The sequence below is a fragment of the Symphalangus syndactylus genome, chromosome 16, assembly GCF_028878055.3.
Source record: "Symphalangus syndactylus isolate Jambi chromosome 16, NHGRI_mSymSyn1-v2.1_pri, whole genome shotgun sequence".
Taxonomy (NCBI): Eukaryota; Metazoa; Chordata; class Mammalia; order Primates; family Hylobatidae; genus Symphalangus; species Symphalangus syndactylus.
In genome coordinates this window covers 34,370,126-34,389,228 of record NC_072438.2, presented here as the reverse complement: position 1 = coordinate 34,389,228, position 19,103 = coordinate 34,370,126, and the positions used below count along the sequence as shown (strand labels likewise).

At 34.2% G+C, this 19,103-nt stretch overlaps 1 protein-coding gene across 10 annotated transcripts in view; it reads right to left on the bottom strand.

Moving 5' to 3' along the window:
• Window positions 1-19,103, bottom strand: part of TBC1D19 (TBC1 domain family member 19) — a 277,728-nt gene that overhangs the window by 182,980 nt on the left and 75,645 nt on the right. For all 10 annotated transcript variants that reach the window (XR_010116325.1, XR_010116326.1, XR_010116329.1 and 7 more), the window contains 2 exons: window positions 13,653-13,691; window positions 11,958-12,070 (listed from right to left, as the gene is read on the bottom strand). Coding sequence is in view for 5 of the 10 variants with exons in the window: in XM_055245489.2 (XP_055101464.1) it covers window positions 11,958-12,070; window positions 13,653-13,691 (152 nt within the window). In the remaining 5 variants the exon portion in view is untranslated. The remainder of the gene's footprint in view (window positions 1-11,957; window positions 12,071-13,652; window positions 13,692-19,103) is intronic.

Below are 19,103 nucleotides of genomic sequence, written 5' to 3'. Positions count from 1 at the left end.
GCACTGCAACCTCCGCCTCCTGGGTTCACGCCATTCTCTTGCCAGAGCCTCCCGAGTAGCTGGGACTACAGGCGCCCAGCACCACACCCGCCTGATTTTTTTTTTTTTTTCTTTTTTTTAGAGACGGAGTTTCACCGTGTTAGCCAAGATGGTCTCCAACTCCTGAACCTGGTGATCTGCCCCCCTCGGCCTCCCAAAGTGCTGGGATTACAGGCGTGAGCCACCGCGCCTGGCCAAGGCTCTATGTATCTTAAACTGGGCCACAAATTGCCTGACTAATCTCAGAAAAAAAATCAATTCACATTCCCACCAGCAACATGAGAGCACATTTTATCTATGTACTCACCTCTTTTAAACATTTTCATGCATGAGAAACATCTCATTGTTGTATTAATTTGCACTTTTCCCAACTCAATATAGTTGAAGAACCTTTCATATATTTATTGGCCATTTGAATTTCCATTTCAATGATTTGTCATTCGTAACATATACCTATTTTTCTATTAGATTATCTTTCTCTTAATAATTTGTTAGATTTGTTGTTTATAAGGAAGATTAACTGTCATTTGTATTGCAAAAATGTGTTACTTGATTTTGGTTTATGGTATAGATTGACAATTTATTAAAATTTTTATGTTTAATTTTTGTGGGTATATAGTAGATATATATACTTATGAGTTACGTGAGATATTTTGATATAGGAATGCAATGTGTAATAATCACATCAGGGTAAATGCCTCAAGCATTTATCTTTTGTGTTACAAACAATCCAATTATAGTCTTCTACTTATTTTTAAAGGTACAATTATTTTTATTATTTGTTGTGCTAGCAAATACTAGGTCTTATTCACCTGTTCTATTTTTTGTAACCATTAACCTTCCCCACTTCCCCTGCACCAGCACTACCCTTAGCAGCCTCTGGTAACCATCCTTTTATCCTCTATCTCCATGAGTTCAATTGCTTTACTTTTTAGCTCCCACGAGTAAGTAAGATCCTGCAAAGTTTGTCTTTCTGTGACTAGCTTATTTCACTTAACACAATGACCTCCAGTTCCATCCATGTTGTTGCAAATGACAGGATCGCATTATTTTTCATGGCTGAAGAGTATTCCATTGTATATTTGTACTACATTTTCTTTATGCATTCCTCTGCTGATGAACATTTGGGTTACTTCCAAATCTTGGCTATTGTGAATAGCGCTGCAATAAACATGAGAGTACAGATATCTCTTCGATGTACTTATTTCCTTTCTTTTGGGTATATATATAGGAGTGGGATTGCTGGATCATATGGTAGCTCTATTTTTAGTATTTTGAAGAATCTCCAAATTTTTCTCCATAGTGGTTCTACTAACTAACATTCCCACCAACAGTGAAGGAGGGTTCCCTTTTCTCCACATCCTTGCCAACATACATTGACAATTTTTCAAAAGTACTCTATGGCTTTGGGTTTTCTTACTTGCTTTGGGCAAGGCTCCCCCACCACATGTTTATACAAATATTTTCCTAATTTTATTTCTAAAATTGTCAATTAAATTTTTTAAAAAATATTTATAATCCACGTGGAATTTATTCTTGTACCTAGTTATCAAAAGGTCTGTTTTCTTTCAGAAAGATGGACAATTATCAGCATCAGTTATTAAATAAACCATGCATTTCCAATTGAAATAAAATGCTAGACCTGGATCTATTTACGGACTCACCATTCATTATTTTTCATAATTTATTGGGCTATTCTTGAACATTTAATCTCCATAAGAACTTTAAGATAATTTCATCCAGTTAAAAACAAAAATAATTCTCTAATAAATTTGTTTTGGAAAAACTGACAAATTTTATAATATTAAGACTTTCCTGTTTTTATGAATGACATTAAGTCTCTCCACCCAAGAATGATTCAGATCTCAGCTGTGTGACCCTAGGTAAATTAACAAGCTTTGCCGAGCCTCAGTAAAAAGATGAAAATAACAGCAACTTCTCTGTAGGTTGATGTGAGGAATAAATGAATTAATACATGTAATATGCTCTGAATAGTATCTGGCACAGGGTAAGTGCTATGTAAGAGTTGAACATTATTGCTCTTTATAGAGTATTATAATTTTCCTCATATGGATCCTGTCCTGCTAAATTTATCTTATAGATATTTTAATGTTTCTACCATTGTGAGGTATTTTTTCACTATTCTATTTCTAATTCATTATTGATAATAGAGAAAAAACTATTGATTTTGTATATTTATTTCATATCCCTGTTTGTAATTTTTAAAAAATCTATTGGGTTTTCTGGGTATACAGTCATGATCATCTGCAAAGAAGACGACTGTATCTCTTCTTTCCCCAAACATACACGAACTCATTTCCACATCTTCAGCTAGAACCTCAAAAACTATGACAAATAATACTGGTGAATAATCACTGCCTTACTCCCAATTCTAATGAAAAGAGCTTCAACATTTCTGTTTAAATTTATTATTGGTTTGGGGAAATAGTTGTATTATTTTTCAGTAGTTCATTTAAAGATTTGATTACAAATGGCTGCTGTGTTTTATTAATGTCATTTGACAACTACTGACATAATTGTAACTACTTGAAATATATTGGCTTTCCCCAATATAACCCTTTTAATGTCTAACAAAATATAAAGTAAATTTAAAAACTTATTGATATTTGCATCTAACAAATATACTATATACATAATAATGTTTTTTACTTTTCCTTATTCTCTTGAATAACATATCACATAGCTTAACAGTATTAAACCTTTAGTATATATATATATATTTTTAAAAATCATATTTTAAGTTCTGGAGTACATGTGCAGAACATGCAGTTTTGTTACACAGGTATATATGCGCCATGGTGGTTTGCTGCACCCATCAACCTGTCATCTACATTAGGTATTTCTCCTAACGCTATCCCTCCCCTAGCCCCCTACCCCCTGACAGGCCCCGGAGTGTGATGTTCTCCTCCCTGTGTCCATGTGTTCTCATTGTTCGACTCCCACTTATAAGTGAGAACAAGCAGTGTTTTTCTTGTTCTTGTGATAGTTTGCTGAGAAAGATGGTTTCCAGCTTCATCCATGTCCCTGCAAAGGACATTAACTCAACTTTTAGTATATTTTATTTAAAATTTTATTGGATGTTTAATATTCCTGGCTAGAAGATAGAAGTATAGCAGTAATCCAGATAGACAAGTAACCTAACCTCACAGAGCTTTAGACTAAATCAAGGCCTTTGTTAACTGGTGACTTAGGCATAAGCTTGGACAGAGTTCTTAAGAGTTCAGCTGTTCTTTATCAACCATTGTGCAGTATATTTTATTGACACATGGACAAAATCATATACCTCATGGTCCCTTTATTTTTTCAAAACAAAATTTTTATGTGGATTTTAAATTGTGAGTTTTCTCACAAACGGATGCAAATAGTAAGCTGAATTAAGTAAAACACATTATTTTCCCACCCAATTATAGTGCTTAAAGATCTAAAAGCATCTAAACCAGTTATGGGGCTGGCTGCTGTCTGAATAGCAGGAGAGTATGCAGTTAATAATTTGTACTCATACAAGGATCCCCACTCACCAATCTGAATAACTAAAGATGTTTCCCGAAAGATTAGACACAATCTAAATGCTATGAATAAATTAATATCTATGACTTTAGACAGATAACAGTGCTTAGACAAAAATCTATTCTCAATTCTGGAGGGAAAAAACATATCGGAGAATCTGAGACCTAAAAGAGACTTTGGAAATATCTAGTTTCTTTTCTGAATTTTCACATTTAAAAAATCAGATCTGGCCAAGTTAACTGTCATAGCTGGTGACGGAAATAGTTTCCATAATCCTCAGTCTATGCTATTTGATTTCAATAGTTTTTAGTGTAATTTATCCATATAACATGAGAGAAAACATTGGTAGGAAAGTCAGAATTACACCATAGGCTTACAATCGATGAGACAAATTTTTTATGTTAATATTTTAATTTATCCAATAAAATATATAAGGATCTATAAAATTTAATGATTACCAATATAAACAGAATAGTTTAAAAGGCTATTTGATATAAGCTCTGGTAATGTATATATATGTAAGAGTCATAAATCATGATTATAAAAAGCAATCTTTGAAAAACAAAGTAGCCCAATTTTTAGCATCAGAGAATATTTTAATTTCAGTACTTTTTTGGTATTTTACACAGATTTATACTGTCTTAAGAAAAACAAATATACTCTTGGGAAATGAAAAAACCCACAGAATTCCTAACAGTTTATAGCTAATTGTAAGATGAGTAGACAAAAGGCAGAGAAGGCATTTCAGGGAGAGAACAACATGGTGCAAAGACAATTCAACGTGTCTTGTAGAAAATATTGAGGTATAGATTATGCCTTTTCTTTTAGACATGATATATTTTTCTTTCAGACATATGATATATTTTTGAGTCTGATATATGTGAAACATATAACGGAGTTCTCTAGCCAGGGTCCCTAATCCCCAGCGTGCAGACTGGTACCAGGCCAGTCCATGGCCTTATAGGAACTGGGCCAGGAGGTGAGCGGTGGGCCAGGAAGCATTACTGCCTGTCAGATCAGCAACAGCATTAGAATCTCATAGGAGTGTGAACCCTATTGTGAACTGCACATGAAAGGGATGTACGTTGCATGGTCCTTACAAGAATCTAACTAATGCCTGATTTGAGGTGGAACAGTTTCATTATGAAATCATTCCAACCCACACCCCCATCCATGGAAAAAAAATTGTCTTTCATGAAACTGGTCCCTGGTGCCAAAAAGGTTGAAGACTGCTACTCTAGGCAACTAGAAATATAAATTTTAGGCTTAAACAAAAGCTTGTATTGAAAACACAGTTGAAGCCATTAGGGAACAGGTGACCTGTGGATGAGACAGTTCAGGGAAAATGAATAGAATAAGATCAAAATGGAATTCTGAGAAATACATGCACTTAAGATCCAGCAGAGGAATCCAAATGGAGACTAAACAAAGAAAAACGAGAGAAAGAAGAGCTAAGAAAACAGGGTGAACTAAAGTAAAGACCAAGAATATTTCAAGGATCAAGTAGGCACTGGTATCAATACTGTAGGTATAAGAACTAAAATATGTCCACTATTCCTTGGTGACTTTAATTAGGGTAGCTGTAGTCATGTAGTGGAGGTGGGTGTATGTCAGACTACAATCAACTGAGTAATTAATGAGATCAAGTGATTAACTCAGCATTACTTAACTCATATTAATACAATCAAGTAAATAATGAAATTAAGTCTAGCACAGAATTTTGTTTCACAGGTGTAGCTGTGAAAGGAAGGAAAGGGAGAGGGAGATGGCTAGGAAAGACATGAGGTTTAAGATTTACTTTTATTCCTAAGATAGAAAAGACTTGAGAATGTACAATGCTATGAGAAGGAGTGAGTAGAGAGGAAGAGGCAAAAAAAAAAAAAGATTTTTTAAGAGTAGATGGAACATGTACAAACATAGGGAAAAGAGAAAGTATGTTAAGGTGTTTAAAATACAGGATTTTTAAGTGTTTAACCAGAAGCTGAGATATCAGATGTATTAGTCCATTATTATGCTGCTATGAAGAAACACCTGAGACTGGGTAATTTGTAAAGGAAAGAGGTTTAATTGATTCACAGTTCCGCATGGCTGTGGAAACCTCAGAAAACTTATAATCATGGTGGAAGGCACCACTTCACAGGGCCACAGGGGACAGAATGAGTGCCCAGCAAAGGGGGAAGCCCCTTATAAAGCCATCAGATCTCATGAGAACTAACTCACTATCATGAGAACAAAATGAAGGAAACCACACCCATGATTCAATTATGTCCACCTGGTCCCATCCATGACATGTGGGGATTATAAGAACTATAATTCAAGATGAGATTTGGATGGGGACACAGCCAAATGATATCATTCCACCCTGGCCCCTCCCAAATCTCATGTCCTCACAATTCAAAACACAATAATGCCCTTCCAACAGTCCTCCAAAATCTCAACTCATTCCAGCATTAACTATGCTGATGCAAGAGGCAGACTCCCATGGCCTTGGCCAGCTCTGCCTCTGTGGCTTTACAGAGCACAGCCCCGCTCATGGCTGCTTTCACAGGCTGGCATTGAGTGTCTGCAGCTTTTCCAGGCACACAGTGCAAGCTGTTAGTGAATCTGCCATTCTGGGGTCTGGAGGATGGTGGCTCTCTTCTCACAGCTCCAGTAGGCATTGCCCCAGTGGGGACTCTGTGTGGGGGCTCCAACCCACATTTCCCTTCTGTACTGCCCTAGCAGAGGTTCTCCATGAGGGCTCTACCCCTGCAGCAGACTTCTGCCTGGATATCCAGGCATTTTCATATATCCTTTGAAATCTAGGTGGAGGTTCCCAAACCTCAATTCTTGACTTCTATGTACCTGCTAGACAACCACTACATGGAAGCTGCCAAGTCTTGGAGCTTGCACCCTCTGAAGAAGTGGCCTGACCTGTACCTTGGCCCCTTTTAGTCATGGCTGGAGCTGAAGCATGGGACACAAGGCACCATGTCCTGAGGCTGCACAGAGCAGGGGGGCCCTGGGCTTGGCTCAGGAAACCATTTTTCCCTCCTAAGCCTCTGAGCCTGTGATGGGAGGGGCTACTGTCAAGGTCTCTGACACGCCCTAGAGGTATTTTCCCCATTGTCTTGGCAATTAGCATTTGGCTCCTCATTACTTATGCAAATTTCTGCAGCCAGCTTGAATTTCTACCCAGAAAATAGGTTTTTCTTTTCTACCACCTTGTCAGGCTGCAAATTTTCCAAACTTTTATGCTCTGTCACCTCTTCAATGCTTTGCTGCTTAGAAATTTCTTCCACCAGATACTTACCCTAAATTATCTCTCTCGAGTGTAAAGTGTGAAAGGAAAATAAATCTTGGGGTCCCCAAATCACTAAGCTAAAGGGAAAAGTCAAGCTAGGGACTGGGTCATGCAAAACTGCCTCCCCTTTTGTTTCCTAAAAAAGATGATTATAAGATGAAAAGCTACCTACCTCCCCCATATTTTACCCACAAGGAAATTCCTAGTGAGCTTGAAGATCTTTACTGTAAGGTGTTTCTGTTAAAATTTCACTATGGCAATGTAAATTGATAGCTTATTTTTACAGGTGCAGTCACCTCCCTGCCCACTAGACAAATGCATATCTGATTGTTTCCCTGCCCTATTTTTTATCTATGTTATCTCATATAAAAAGGCAGATTCCCCACATTTTTCCTGGCTCCATTTGTCTATGTCATCTGAGGTTTAAAAAAAAAAAAAAAAAAAAAAAAAAAGCAGTTTCACTGAGCCAGGCATGAATAACTATTTTTCCCTGCCTACCTCTTACATAAAAATTGTGTACTTCTCAATACCTCGCTCTTTCCCCTTTAAATTTGGAGCCCTCAAAATTATCTTTGGAGAAGGCATAGGCCTGTTTCCAGGATGCACATCCTTAACTTTGGAAAACAAACCTCCTAAAATAATTGAGACTTGTCTTGTCATTTTTCTTGACTGACAAAAGTTACACAGATCTCTAGGGCAGGGACAAAACGCTGCCAGTCTCTTTGCTAAAGCATAACAAGAATCCCCTTTATTCCAGTTCCCAACAAGTTCCTCATCTCCATCTGAGACCATCTCAGCCTGGACTTCATTGTCCATATCACTATCAACATTTTGGTCAACACCATTCAACAAGTCTCTAGGAAGTTCCAAACTTTCCCACATTTTCCTGTCTTCTTCTGAGCCCTCCAAACTATTCCAACTTCTGGCTGTTAACCAGTTCCAAAGTCACTTCCACATTTTCAGATATCTATAGCAGCACCCCACTCTCTGCAGTACCAATTTACTATATGAGTCCATTCTCAGGCTGTTATGAAGAAATACCCAAGACTGGATAATTTATAAAGGAAAGAGGTTTAATCGACTCACAGTTCCACATGGCTGAGGAGGCCTTAGGAAATTTACAATCATAGCAGAAGGCACCTCTTCACAGGGCAGCAGGGGAGAGAATGAGTGCCCAGTGAAGGGGGAAACCCCTTATAAAACCAAACCATCAGATCTCGTGAGAACTCCCTCACTATCATAAGAACAGGATGGGAGAAACTGCTCCCATGATTTAATTATCTCCACCTAGTCCTTCCCATGACATGTAGGAATTATGAGAAGTACAATTCAAGATAAGATTTGGGTGGGGACACAGCCAAACCATATCACCAGATTTCAGTTTTTAAAAAAGCAGGGTATTGGGAGGCCAAGGCAGGTGGACCACGAGGTCAGGAGATCAAGACCATCCTGGCTAACATGGTGTAACCCTGTCTCTACTGAAAAATACAAAAAAAAAATTAGCTGGCGTAGTGGCGGGTGCCTGTAGTCCCAGCTACTCGGGAGGCTGAGGCAAGAGAATGGTGTGAACCTGGGAGGCGGAGCTTGCAGTGAGCCAAGATCGCACCACTGCACTCCAGCCTAGAAGATAGAGTGAGACTTCATCTCAAAAAAAAAAAAAAAAAAAAAAAAAAAAAAAAGGATTTATAGGGAACAAGGCTGAAGTCAGAAAGATAAGGTAGAAGGTTTTGTTTTTTTTTTAATCCAGGCAAGAAATGATGGTATTTTGAAATGAGAGTGGTAGCGAAACATGTTTAGGAGTTAAATCAAGAAGGAATTATTGAGTAATATAATTATTGAGTAATACAGTATGATATTCAGGAGTTAGGGATGACACTAGGTTTCTGGCTATGGTTCCTTGATGAACAGTGGTACTGAAAAAGGAATTTAGGAAGAGTGTTGACATCTTGAATTTGAGGTGCTTGTGAGATATACAAGTGCTTAGGTTCACTAAGCAGCTGCATTTGAAGTTTAGAAAAGAGAGATCTAAGAAGAAGGCATATAGATTTGAGGTAACTGGTAAATGAGGCTCTGGGAGTTTGTAATATTTGCTAAGGAATATATGAAGAATAGACAGACCCTCAAGAATCCTAACTGATAAGACAAAGAAGACCCTCCACAAATGAAGAATGCCAGAAAGAGCACTGTGTCACAAAAGCAAAGGAATATTTCAATAAAGGAATAGTCAATAAGGTTAAACACTGACAACAGGTCTAAGTGGTAGACATTTCATTTTTTTTTTTTTTTTTTGAGACAGAGCCTTGCTCTGTTGCCCAGGCTGGAGTGCAGTGGCATGATCTCTGCTCACTGCAAGCTCTGCCTCTCGGGTTCACGCCATTCTCCTGCCTCAGCCTCCCAAGTAGCTGGGATTACAGGCATGCACTACCATGCCTGGCTAATTTTTTGTATTTTTAGTAGAGTCAGGGTTTCTCCATGTTGGCCAGGCTGGTCTCAAACTCACAAAATTAGGTGATTCACCTGGCTTGGCCTTCCAAAATGCTAGGATTAGAGGCCTGAGCCACTGTGCCCAGCCTGACATTTCTTCCATTTAAATAAAAGTATTTGAGGAAAGGACCAGGTACTGATGCAATTAAGTTTACAAGTTTGGCAGGAAGAATTTGAATGTATTTCCAATGATGACTTCTGTTTTCTCTAAGTATCAGGAAGTGAAGTATTTTGCTAAGACTGAAGAGAAGGGACTGAAGAGAGTAAAGGTCAGAAACAGGCAGTGTGAAGACTAAGTGAGCTGACCAAAAAAATCTAGGCAGATCAGGCATCGTTAAGAGCCAACGTAAGGTTGTAAGAATCTTCCTAAGAAATCATTAAAGAAAATCTTAAATGTTAATATTAGTCTTGGCTATTGTTATTAGTAAGCAAGTACCTAGAGCAAAAGTAGAGGAACATTTTCTGTCTTTAATTAGCAAACTGAAATTTTAAAAATTAAACAATGTTTACTAAATATGGATATTTTGACACACACCTAGAAATGTGTAGAAAAGGAAATATATAAAAGCAATCTTCTTAAACCTATCAGATTTTCTTTAAAAAATGAAAGCTAGATAATATTCTATTCAGAGTATGAAAAGAATTAACTACTAGGAACCACAAGTATCATATCCAAAGTCTTTGTATTGAAATAGATTTTAAAGAATAGCTTTATGTTTGTGAAATGTAGAATCTTCCATTTACGTCTAACTCCTCAACTATGACTACAATTATATGTGCAGCTTATTTTATGTGATTGAAAAGCGATTCAACAAAAAATTCCAATAAGGTATTCCTAATAAAAAGCAGTATTCTTTTTCATTCTCTCTTTCTGTTTCTCTAATGTACCACCTACAACAATTATTTTGGAACTGCTATAGTTCATTGGGGTCACACTTTCATAGCTGAAATTAACTGCAAATGATAAAAGATGCTTTAATAAAAAAATCAGGGTTGCTTTTCTGAAAATATTAATTTCTATTTACAGATATTGAATAGACTTGTCACTTTGCAATTAGAAAACTCAGATGGCTATTAGCTCCAAAATTCAAGGGTAAAAACCGCCTTAAAATTTTTTTACTTTTACAAGAAAACATCTACAAGTAGTAAAAACGACTTTTGAACACTGTAAAAAATGATTACCTGGGATTATTATTTTATTATTATGTGGGATTATTAGGATGATACTTCTGGAAATATTCTAAATTTGTTTTAGAAATGGCAGTAATTCTTCTGCTAAGAGATAGAATTTGTTAATCCGATTTCTATACAGTTAAGTTGGCAGTGCATCTACAAAGTTAGATCAGGACAAGAGTTGTATCTTCTTCTACAAGAATTGATATACTCACCAAAAAAAGGCCCAATATATACTCAAACCTATTTTATAAACTATTTTCTCTAAAGTGTCACAACAAAAAGTTAGCAATATCATTTGTCTAAAACTGCTCTGAAATAAATTGCAAGCTTTATTGTTTCACAAAGGAAGCAAGTGATTTTTGACAGAACTGTTCAGAGGGAGATTTAAAACACAGTATACACACATGCACATATACATAGTTTGCAAGGGTTAGAGGTATAGTTTTTGTAACAATATTAATAATATTTGATTTTCTTTAAAAAGTTATTAATTATAATTTATTTATAGCATAATTAAATGTAATATGTAACTTTTATGATTACTTTTATTAATGGTGATCATTTATGTTCCAGGCACTATGTTAAAAGTACATGTATATTATTTCATTTAATTCTGACGATTATGTGATATAAATATTATTACCTATATTTAAGTGTGGGTTAACTGAGGTTTGAAGAAATTTAAGTACTTGCTCAATGATATATTTCTAGTGAGCTGGGTGAGCTAGAAGTTGAAACCAGGTCTGTATGATTCCAAAACCGATGTTTTTAACCACCAGGCTAGAAAACTATTAGTGTGCTATTCATTAAAATTTTTTAAATGGATAACTTCTATGATTAATGGGCTTAAGCAAAAAACAAACAAAAAAATCCCCACTAAGAATATTTCAAGAATCAATGTCTTACATAATTTTGTTTTATTTACTCTGTTACCCATCTGCTGGTGATCTCTTTTCATATTCATATTTCCTAAAATAAAATGTTCTTACATATAGAAAAATAACATTCCCACTTAATCTGTCAATTTCTAGAACCATAAAAATTGTGCATACTTCAAAGGTACCTATAGGGACAAAGAATTCATTTACTTAACCTGAGTTGCCCTTCTTTATTTCTCTGTAGTCTAACATCCGTATTCAACCACATATCTTCATGGATCTAAATTGTCAGTCTCCACTTCTCAAAATTTTACTTACTGTTTTGTTGTATATGTCAGGTCACACCATTTCATTAATTATTAATAACAAAAACTTCAATATTAAGCAGACAATGATTAAACTATATGTTAAATCTTATTTTAGAACCTAAAACTAAAGTGATTTTGAAAATTTAAAAAGGGGGTTCATAATAGATTAAGAAACAAAAGTTTTTTCAATTTTGAATAACTGGTTTTTGAAAAATAGATACCCCAAAGCTAAAATCTGACCCACCCTTTTTTTCTTCTTACCTCAGGTTGGCTGGAAATATTCAAAATGAGAGCCCACAATTCAGCTCTCAGTGCCGTGGGACTTCCTTGTCTGATGTACTGTTGAGCAGCAGCACTATCTTGTTCTGCTAGAACTATCAAAAGTATATGAAAATCTCCTTTGAAAACTCAGAATGTAAGAAACATCACTGAAATCTTCAATTATAAATCTTTTGGGAAGCTGAAATTCAGTCTTTCTATCTAACATAATTACACCATATCTTTACCTTTTAAAATTTATTCTCTGGATTTCAATACAGCCCTATTTGCAGCCCTCCCACTTGCACGCCTTAAGCTCTTCCACCTCCTACCCAGTCTGGATAAGGAGGGACTTAATGTAAGGACTTTGAGATCACTTTGCTTTAACTATAGCTCTATGGATCTGAAACTAGTATTGTGTGTGTGTGTGTGTGTGTCTGCATGTATGTATATGAAATAATTTTTAGATTCCATTATCAAGTTAATTCATACCTACGGAAACCCCAAATTTCTTATGCATATTCTACTACATCATGAATGTTCTAATATTTGGAAATGTATGGTACATGAAGTTTCATGTTTAAGAATTACAATATATAAGAATGTTAGCTATGATATTAATGACTTCTTAGTTATTTGCCAAAATCAACAGAAAACAGGGATTTTTAAAGACGCAGAAACAAAGATCTCATAACCTTGTAAGAAGGCTCAAATTATTCTTAAGAAGCCAAGTTCACACAATCAATATGTTATCTTTTGCTTTCATTTTAATTTTTATTTTCTTTAATAAAAATGTCAGCTATTCAGTCTGGAAATAAAGGTCCAAAAAAACAAAATGAAGCAAAATCAAAAAAAGACATACCAAAACAACTGCTAATGTTTATCTAGCCAGTATTGTTTTCTCATATTTTCTTCTTAAAAGGATATGGAAAAAATAATCTTATATTAAATGAAAATGACATGAGCAGAAGAAACAAAGGAATCATGAAATAAAAAAGAGATGAAGCATATTCTTTGATTTGCAATTGCTCTTAATAAAAGTGTCAAATCATACAAATAAATTCTAAATAAATACAATTTTTAAAAATTGAAGTACGAATTTGGTACATGACAATATAATTGCCATAGAAGGTTCATTCTGACACAAAGACCAATCTGTACTTCATATCTCAAAGACAAAAAAGGATTTATAAAAACAAGGAAAAGAATCTTCAAAAGATAGGGAAAAATTATTCCCCAGAAGACTAAGAGCCACTTTGGTTATTAAGCCACGCCACTGTGAATGGTCACTGGGAACCATTACAGTTATATTTTCTCCTGATGCGGGAGCATATTCCCATTAACTCTAATGAGAGGTGTGTGGGTGCATCAAAGACAGAACCTGCCTCTTTGATTTTAAAATGAAATTCTACTGCCGAATGGATTAAGCTAACATCCCTGAGGAATATGTGTCTGCATTTCCTTTTTAGTGAACCAGCTGTGTACTTCTTTCTCTGACATTTATTGATAAAGTCAAAATGATGCATTTTCCCTACTTATAAAGATTCTCATTATATAATCTACATGGTTAAATATTACTCCTCTTTAGGTTTTTCACTTTTCAGAGATTAAATTTCACTTGGAGGTTATTAGAGGCAGACATTTACCTGGGACGGTCTCACTTTTCAGAAATAATAACATTTATAATTAAAAGCTTACCTTTTTGCCCAATACGTACATGCTCATTTTCAAAAAGTTCTAAAAATTAAAAAAAAATTATTAGACATGAGTATGAGCAATCACATTTAGAACACCATTAGATACATTTTTCTGGTATTGATACGTTTAATGATTTTTAAAGCCAGATGGCTCTACAGAAAACTACAAGAATATCTTATATGTAAAAAAGTTTTTTCTAAACTGTTTAAAGCTAAACAATTTTTTGTTTAAAATTAAAACAGAGTTATGAGCATTTAATCAAACAAAAAAATGGATGAATGAATTTTCCCTTTGTTAAAACATCTCATAATAAAGCTAAACAATTTTTTGTTTAAAATTAAAACAGTTATGAGCATTTAATCAAACAAAAAATTGATGAATGAATTTTCCCTTTGTTAAAACATCTTCTCATAATACAAAAATGTTCCTATTCATTCATCTTTAATTTTTTTCTTAAAGAAAAACAAAATTTATTGACAGCTTCATTTACAAAATCCTACTTCCACTCCACTCTACCATTGGCTATCTAATAAAAGCCTTACTACTAGATAGGAAAAATCTCACTCTACAAATGCCATTTTAAAAGATTCTATGATGAGATTTTTTTAAGTACCAATCATAATGGAAAAAGATTCATGAACTAGACTATATTACATTTTTTAAAAAAATTTCTGTTCATCAAAAAACACTGTTAAGAGAGCGAAAATGTAAGTAACAGAGTGGAAGAATATATTTGCTGTATATATATCTGGCAAAAGACTCCTGTTCAGAATATATAAAGAACTCATCATAGACAAAGATAGATGACTCTCAGACACGAACAGGCAAAAGACTTAAATAAAAGGCTCTTCACAAAAGAAGTGACTTGAAGAACCAACAAACATATGAAAAGTTGCTCAACTACATTGATCTTCAGGGAAATGCAATTAAAACCACTATGAAATACACAACCACCACAGTAGCTAAAATGAAGACTGACAATTCGAAATGTAAAAGATGTGGAGCAAATGAATTTCTCATACAAAGCTAGTGGGGGTAGAACTTGGTACAAACACTGTGGAAAAGTGTCCAGCAATATCTACTAACACTGAACATATGTGCACATCCTATGACAATTAGCAATCCACTCTCAGTTATAAACCCTAATGCATACTTATGTTCACCAAGAGACATATACAAGAATTTCACAGCACCACCATTGATAATAACCGAAAATGTAAACAATACCATCAGCAGGATACTAGATAGTGGCATATTCATGCAATAGATTACAATATAGCAATGAGAATAAATGATTTATAATTCTCTACAACACCTTGAATATTATAAAGAAAAGCAAAAGAAGCCAAACACAAAAGAGTATATACTATATGATTTCATTTCTATAAGGTACAAAAATAAGCAAAACTAATCTATGATGTCAGAAGGCAGAACAGTTTTTACCCATGAGAGTGACAGAATCTGAATGTGTGCCTAAGGGTGCCTAAGGGTGCTTCTGAGATGCTGGTAATATTCTGTTTCTTGGTCTAGCTGACGGTTACGCAAGTGTATTCACTTTGTAAAAATTCACTGATCTGTATATACGTGATTTGTGTACTATCCAGTATGTATATTGCACTTCTATAAAAGTCATTTAAAAATTAGCAGTCATTTTTCTATTACCTGCAGTACTTGAAAACTCTAGTTTTGAAATATAAAATTGCAACACTAAGGAAAAATCAGAATTCTCTTAAAGAAAGATTAATGTATGTGTGGTACATTTTCAGTATTAGATAATTTTTTAGTTTTAAAAAATAATCCATAAAGCTGTTTTTTCTTTTTTTAACAACATATTTATTTATTTATTAAATTTTATTATTATTATACTTTAAGTTTTAGGGTACATGTGCACAATGTGCAGGTTTGTTACATATGTATACATGTGCCATGTTGGTGTGCTGCACCCATTAACTCGTCATTTAGCATTAGGTATATCTCCTAATGCTATCCCTCCCCTCTCCCCCCACCCCACAACAGTCCCCGGAGTGTGATGTTCCCCTTCCTGTGTCTATGAGTTCTCATTGTTCAATTCTCACCTATGAGTGAGAACATGTGGTGTTTGGTTTTTTGTCCTTGCAATAGTTTGCTGAGAATTATGGTTTTTTCACTAGAGTATTTGAGCCAGAATGCCTTATTCTTTTAGTTTATTGTAGTCCTAATATTTCGGAAGTAATTAGTTGAACAGATTATACAATGACTAAGGAAAGTGTCTGGGATCTGTAACATAAATCATTTATATATATAAAATGATTATATATAAAAATATATATAGTCTACATATATATGTATATAGTAACAATACAGTTTCATTTTAATCAGCTATGATTTCTGAGACTTAGTGACCAAAGAAGACAATGCTTCAGTGAACACTATAATAGCATGAAACGGCAGATGTAATACTGCAGCATACTATAGTGGGGCGAAGTTCAGTAAACTTTCAGAAAATAACAAACAGTATATTACAGGCACTGGAGATAGTTTTCACATAGAACCCCATAACCGGTTCTTCTCAGTTATCTTGATAAGCACATCACAAAACTGCCCATAACAACTCGATTTTTTTCATCCTCCTTGACTAAGGATTAAGCTAAAATTTCTCTTAAGATTCAAATTATAATCCTTTATGTTCATTTCAATTAATGTAGTTTATACAGTTCAAGATTTTCTTCTCATAATATGCCAAGAAATGTTTTATATTCTTAATTTTCACTGAATGAATAAAGAACAGTTGAATAATCAGGTAAAAATAAGTTGCCAGCCAATTCTCATTTTCTAATAAAAGCAGAGGATATTACTGTATGATAACAGTGCTTCATTACCCAAAGTAGTATGAAATAACAATAATCAAACAGACTTCTTTAAAAAATTTAACTAGTCAATTATGTGAAATACAATAATTTTGCTTTTTCAATGCTATTTTCTGTCCTAAGAATAAGAAGGCTAAAAAGTCAGAACCAAAATCTCCAACTTATACTCTAATTCTGTGTTTTTCAGAGTGCCCTGAGGGCCATTATGTTAACAGATGCATCTATATTAGTAGATCTTGCTCGGGAAAAAAACTTCTGTTAAAATGATCTTGGAAGATGCTAAGCTAAAATAATTTAGTTAAGACTTCTCATAGTCTTTATAAGATGGTAACATACACTGTGTATCTTAAGAAGGTATACAATACAGCCCTTCTCAAACCCTATTTGACACAAGATTCTCTTTTTCACAGGGCATCTTATGAGTGCTCCTGAGTATAACGCTTCAGGAAAATACTGCACTAACTGAGTATGATTTTTTCTTTTAGAAAGAAAATGTCTATTTAGTAGAACCCTCATCTAATAAGATTCATTATTACATACATTCAGACAATAATATCAGACATATGACCTCCTTTATCATGAAGGCTTATGAAAGAACACTGAGCTTGCTCACTCTGTTAACATCAGTCTTATAAAATGGTTTCCATAGTAAATGTGTGTGTGTGTATTTAAAATAAATGCAATGCATGTTCATGAGAGTTTGTAGAAATAATGGCTATGACTTTTTTTATTATTGTTAAATAAGGATTCTATAGTATAATTGTAAGGACTTTTTCTCCTGACTTTTATATAAAAGCTCATAAGTAAGAAATGCATTTCAAATATAATAACTGAATAGCAGTAATGATAAAACATAGGTAATAGACATTTTAAAGATGCGTAAGAACACAATTCCCTTAAGCCACACTTAAACTTAATTCTGAATATAAAAAACTTGCCTCTAGCCAAACACAAGTATTAGCAACATTTTCAAACATTAGCATTACATTTCCAACTTAATCAACGTGGAAGACACAGACTAAAATATAAAATAAGAGGTCGTCGGCCTCCTTCAAGCAGGCTTAGTGTTCTATGCTCCAACTGCCCTTTAAATGTAATAACAGCAAATACCACCTGTATCTTATCTGTCACTCACCACTATTTTTTCCCCTAAAAGCAGAGATTATGTCTTATGTCTATGTATTCTATGTATACCTCTGTATTCACCAGTCCCTGGCCCTCAGCAGGGTCTCAAACACATTTGCTATATTATGAATGAATCAAAGAAGGAAAATCTGCACCGTAAGTTTAAAAATACAGTATATTAAGTCTTCTAAAGCATAGATACTATGAGATTTAGAATAATTTTAAATAACTCTTAAAGATTATTTCAAAAGTAAAAAATAAAAATATAATTCAAGGCTGTGTTACTACTTCCTCTACTTTTCTTATATGACTATCATTTGCCATTAATAAAAGTATAAGATATTTTATTTTATAAGATATTTTACATCTTCTTATAAAATAAGAAAAAGCTGTCAAAGGTGGCAGGAGGGAGGCAGCACAGTATAGCAGACTTTGGAGACAGATTGCTTAGTTTTGAATCCTGGCTCTACCACTTACTAGTTTTGTGACCTGGAGCAAGTTACTTAACATCTCCATATCTTCAACTTTAATATGGAGATAATAATCCTACATCACATTATATAAGAAAATTAAAACCATATTGCAATACCACTATACACTGCCAGATTGACTAAGACAAAGATGAAATACACCAAGCATTAGTGAGGACATACAGCAAAACTACAACTCTCATACATTGTTGGTGGAAGTGTAAACTGGTACTAACACTTTTGAAAACTCACCGGCAGTTATTTAGTAAAAATGAACATATACAAATATGAATATGAATGAATGAATGAATGAATATTTCTAGGACCTAGAAAATGCACTCCCAGGTATATACTCCACAGCAGAATATAGATACGTTCACCAAAAAACACATACTAGAATGATCATAGTAGCCTTATCTGTACTATCCTCAAACTTGAAACTTCCCAAATATTTATCAACTGTAGAATAGATAAATAAATGTGTGGTATATGCATCCAGTGGAACACCAGAAAGCAAATGATCTATAAACACATATAACAATATGGCCAAATGTCACAAATATAATTTGAACAAAAGAAGTCAAACATCACAGAGACACACTGTATGCTTCTATTCACACGAAGTTCAAGAATTTGAAAAACTAATCTGTGCTGCCAGAAATCAGAATAGTAGTTATCTTTGTAATGGGGATTAAAGATTGAAAGAAGGTAGGAGGAGGGCTTCTGTTTAGTGTTCTGGGTATTTTAATAGGTGTATTCAATTTGTAAAAATTCATTAAGCTGTCCTCTTATTATATATGTATTCTTTTATATGCATTATACATTAATAAAGTATTTAAAAATGAAAATTGATACCATATAGAGTTGCTGAGAGGTTAACATGAGACAATATAGATGCAACATATAGTATGTGCTCAATGGTTATTTCTGATTATATAGTAATAATAATAGTAATAATTATGTAATATTGCTACTATAATAGTGGTAAGAGCCAACTTACTTATTTTATA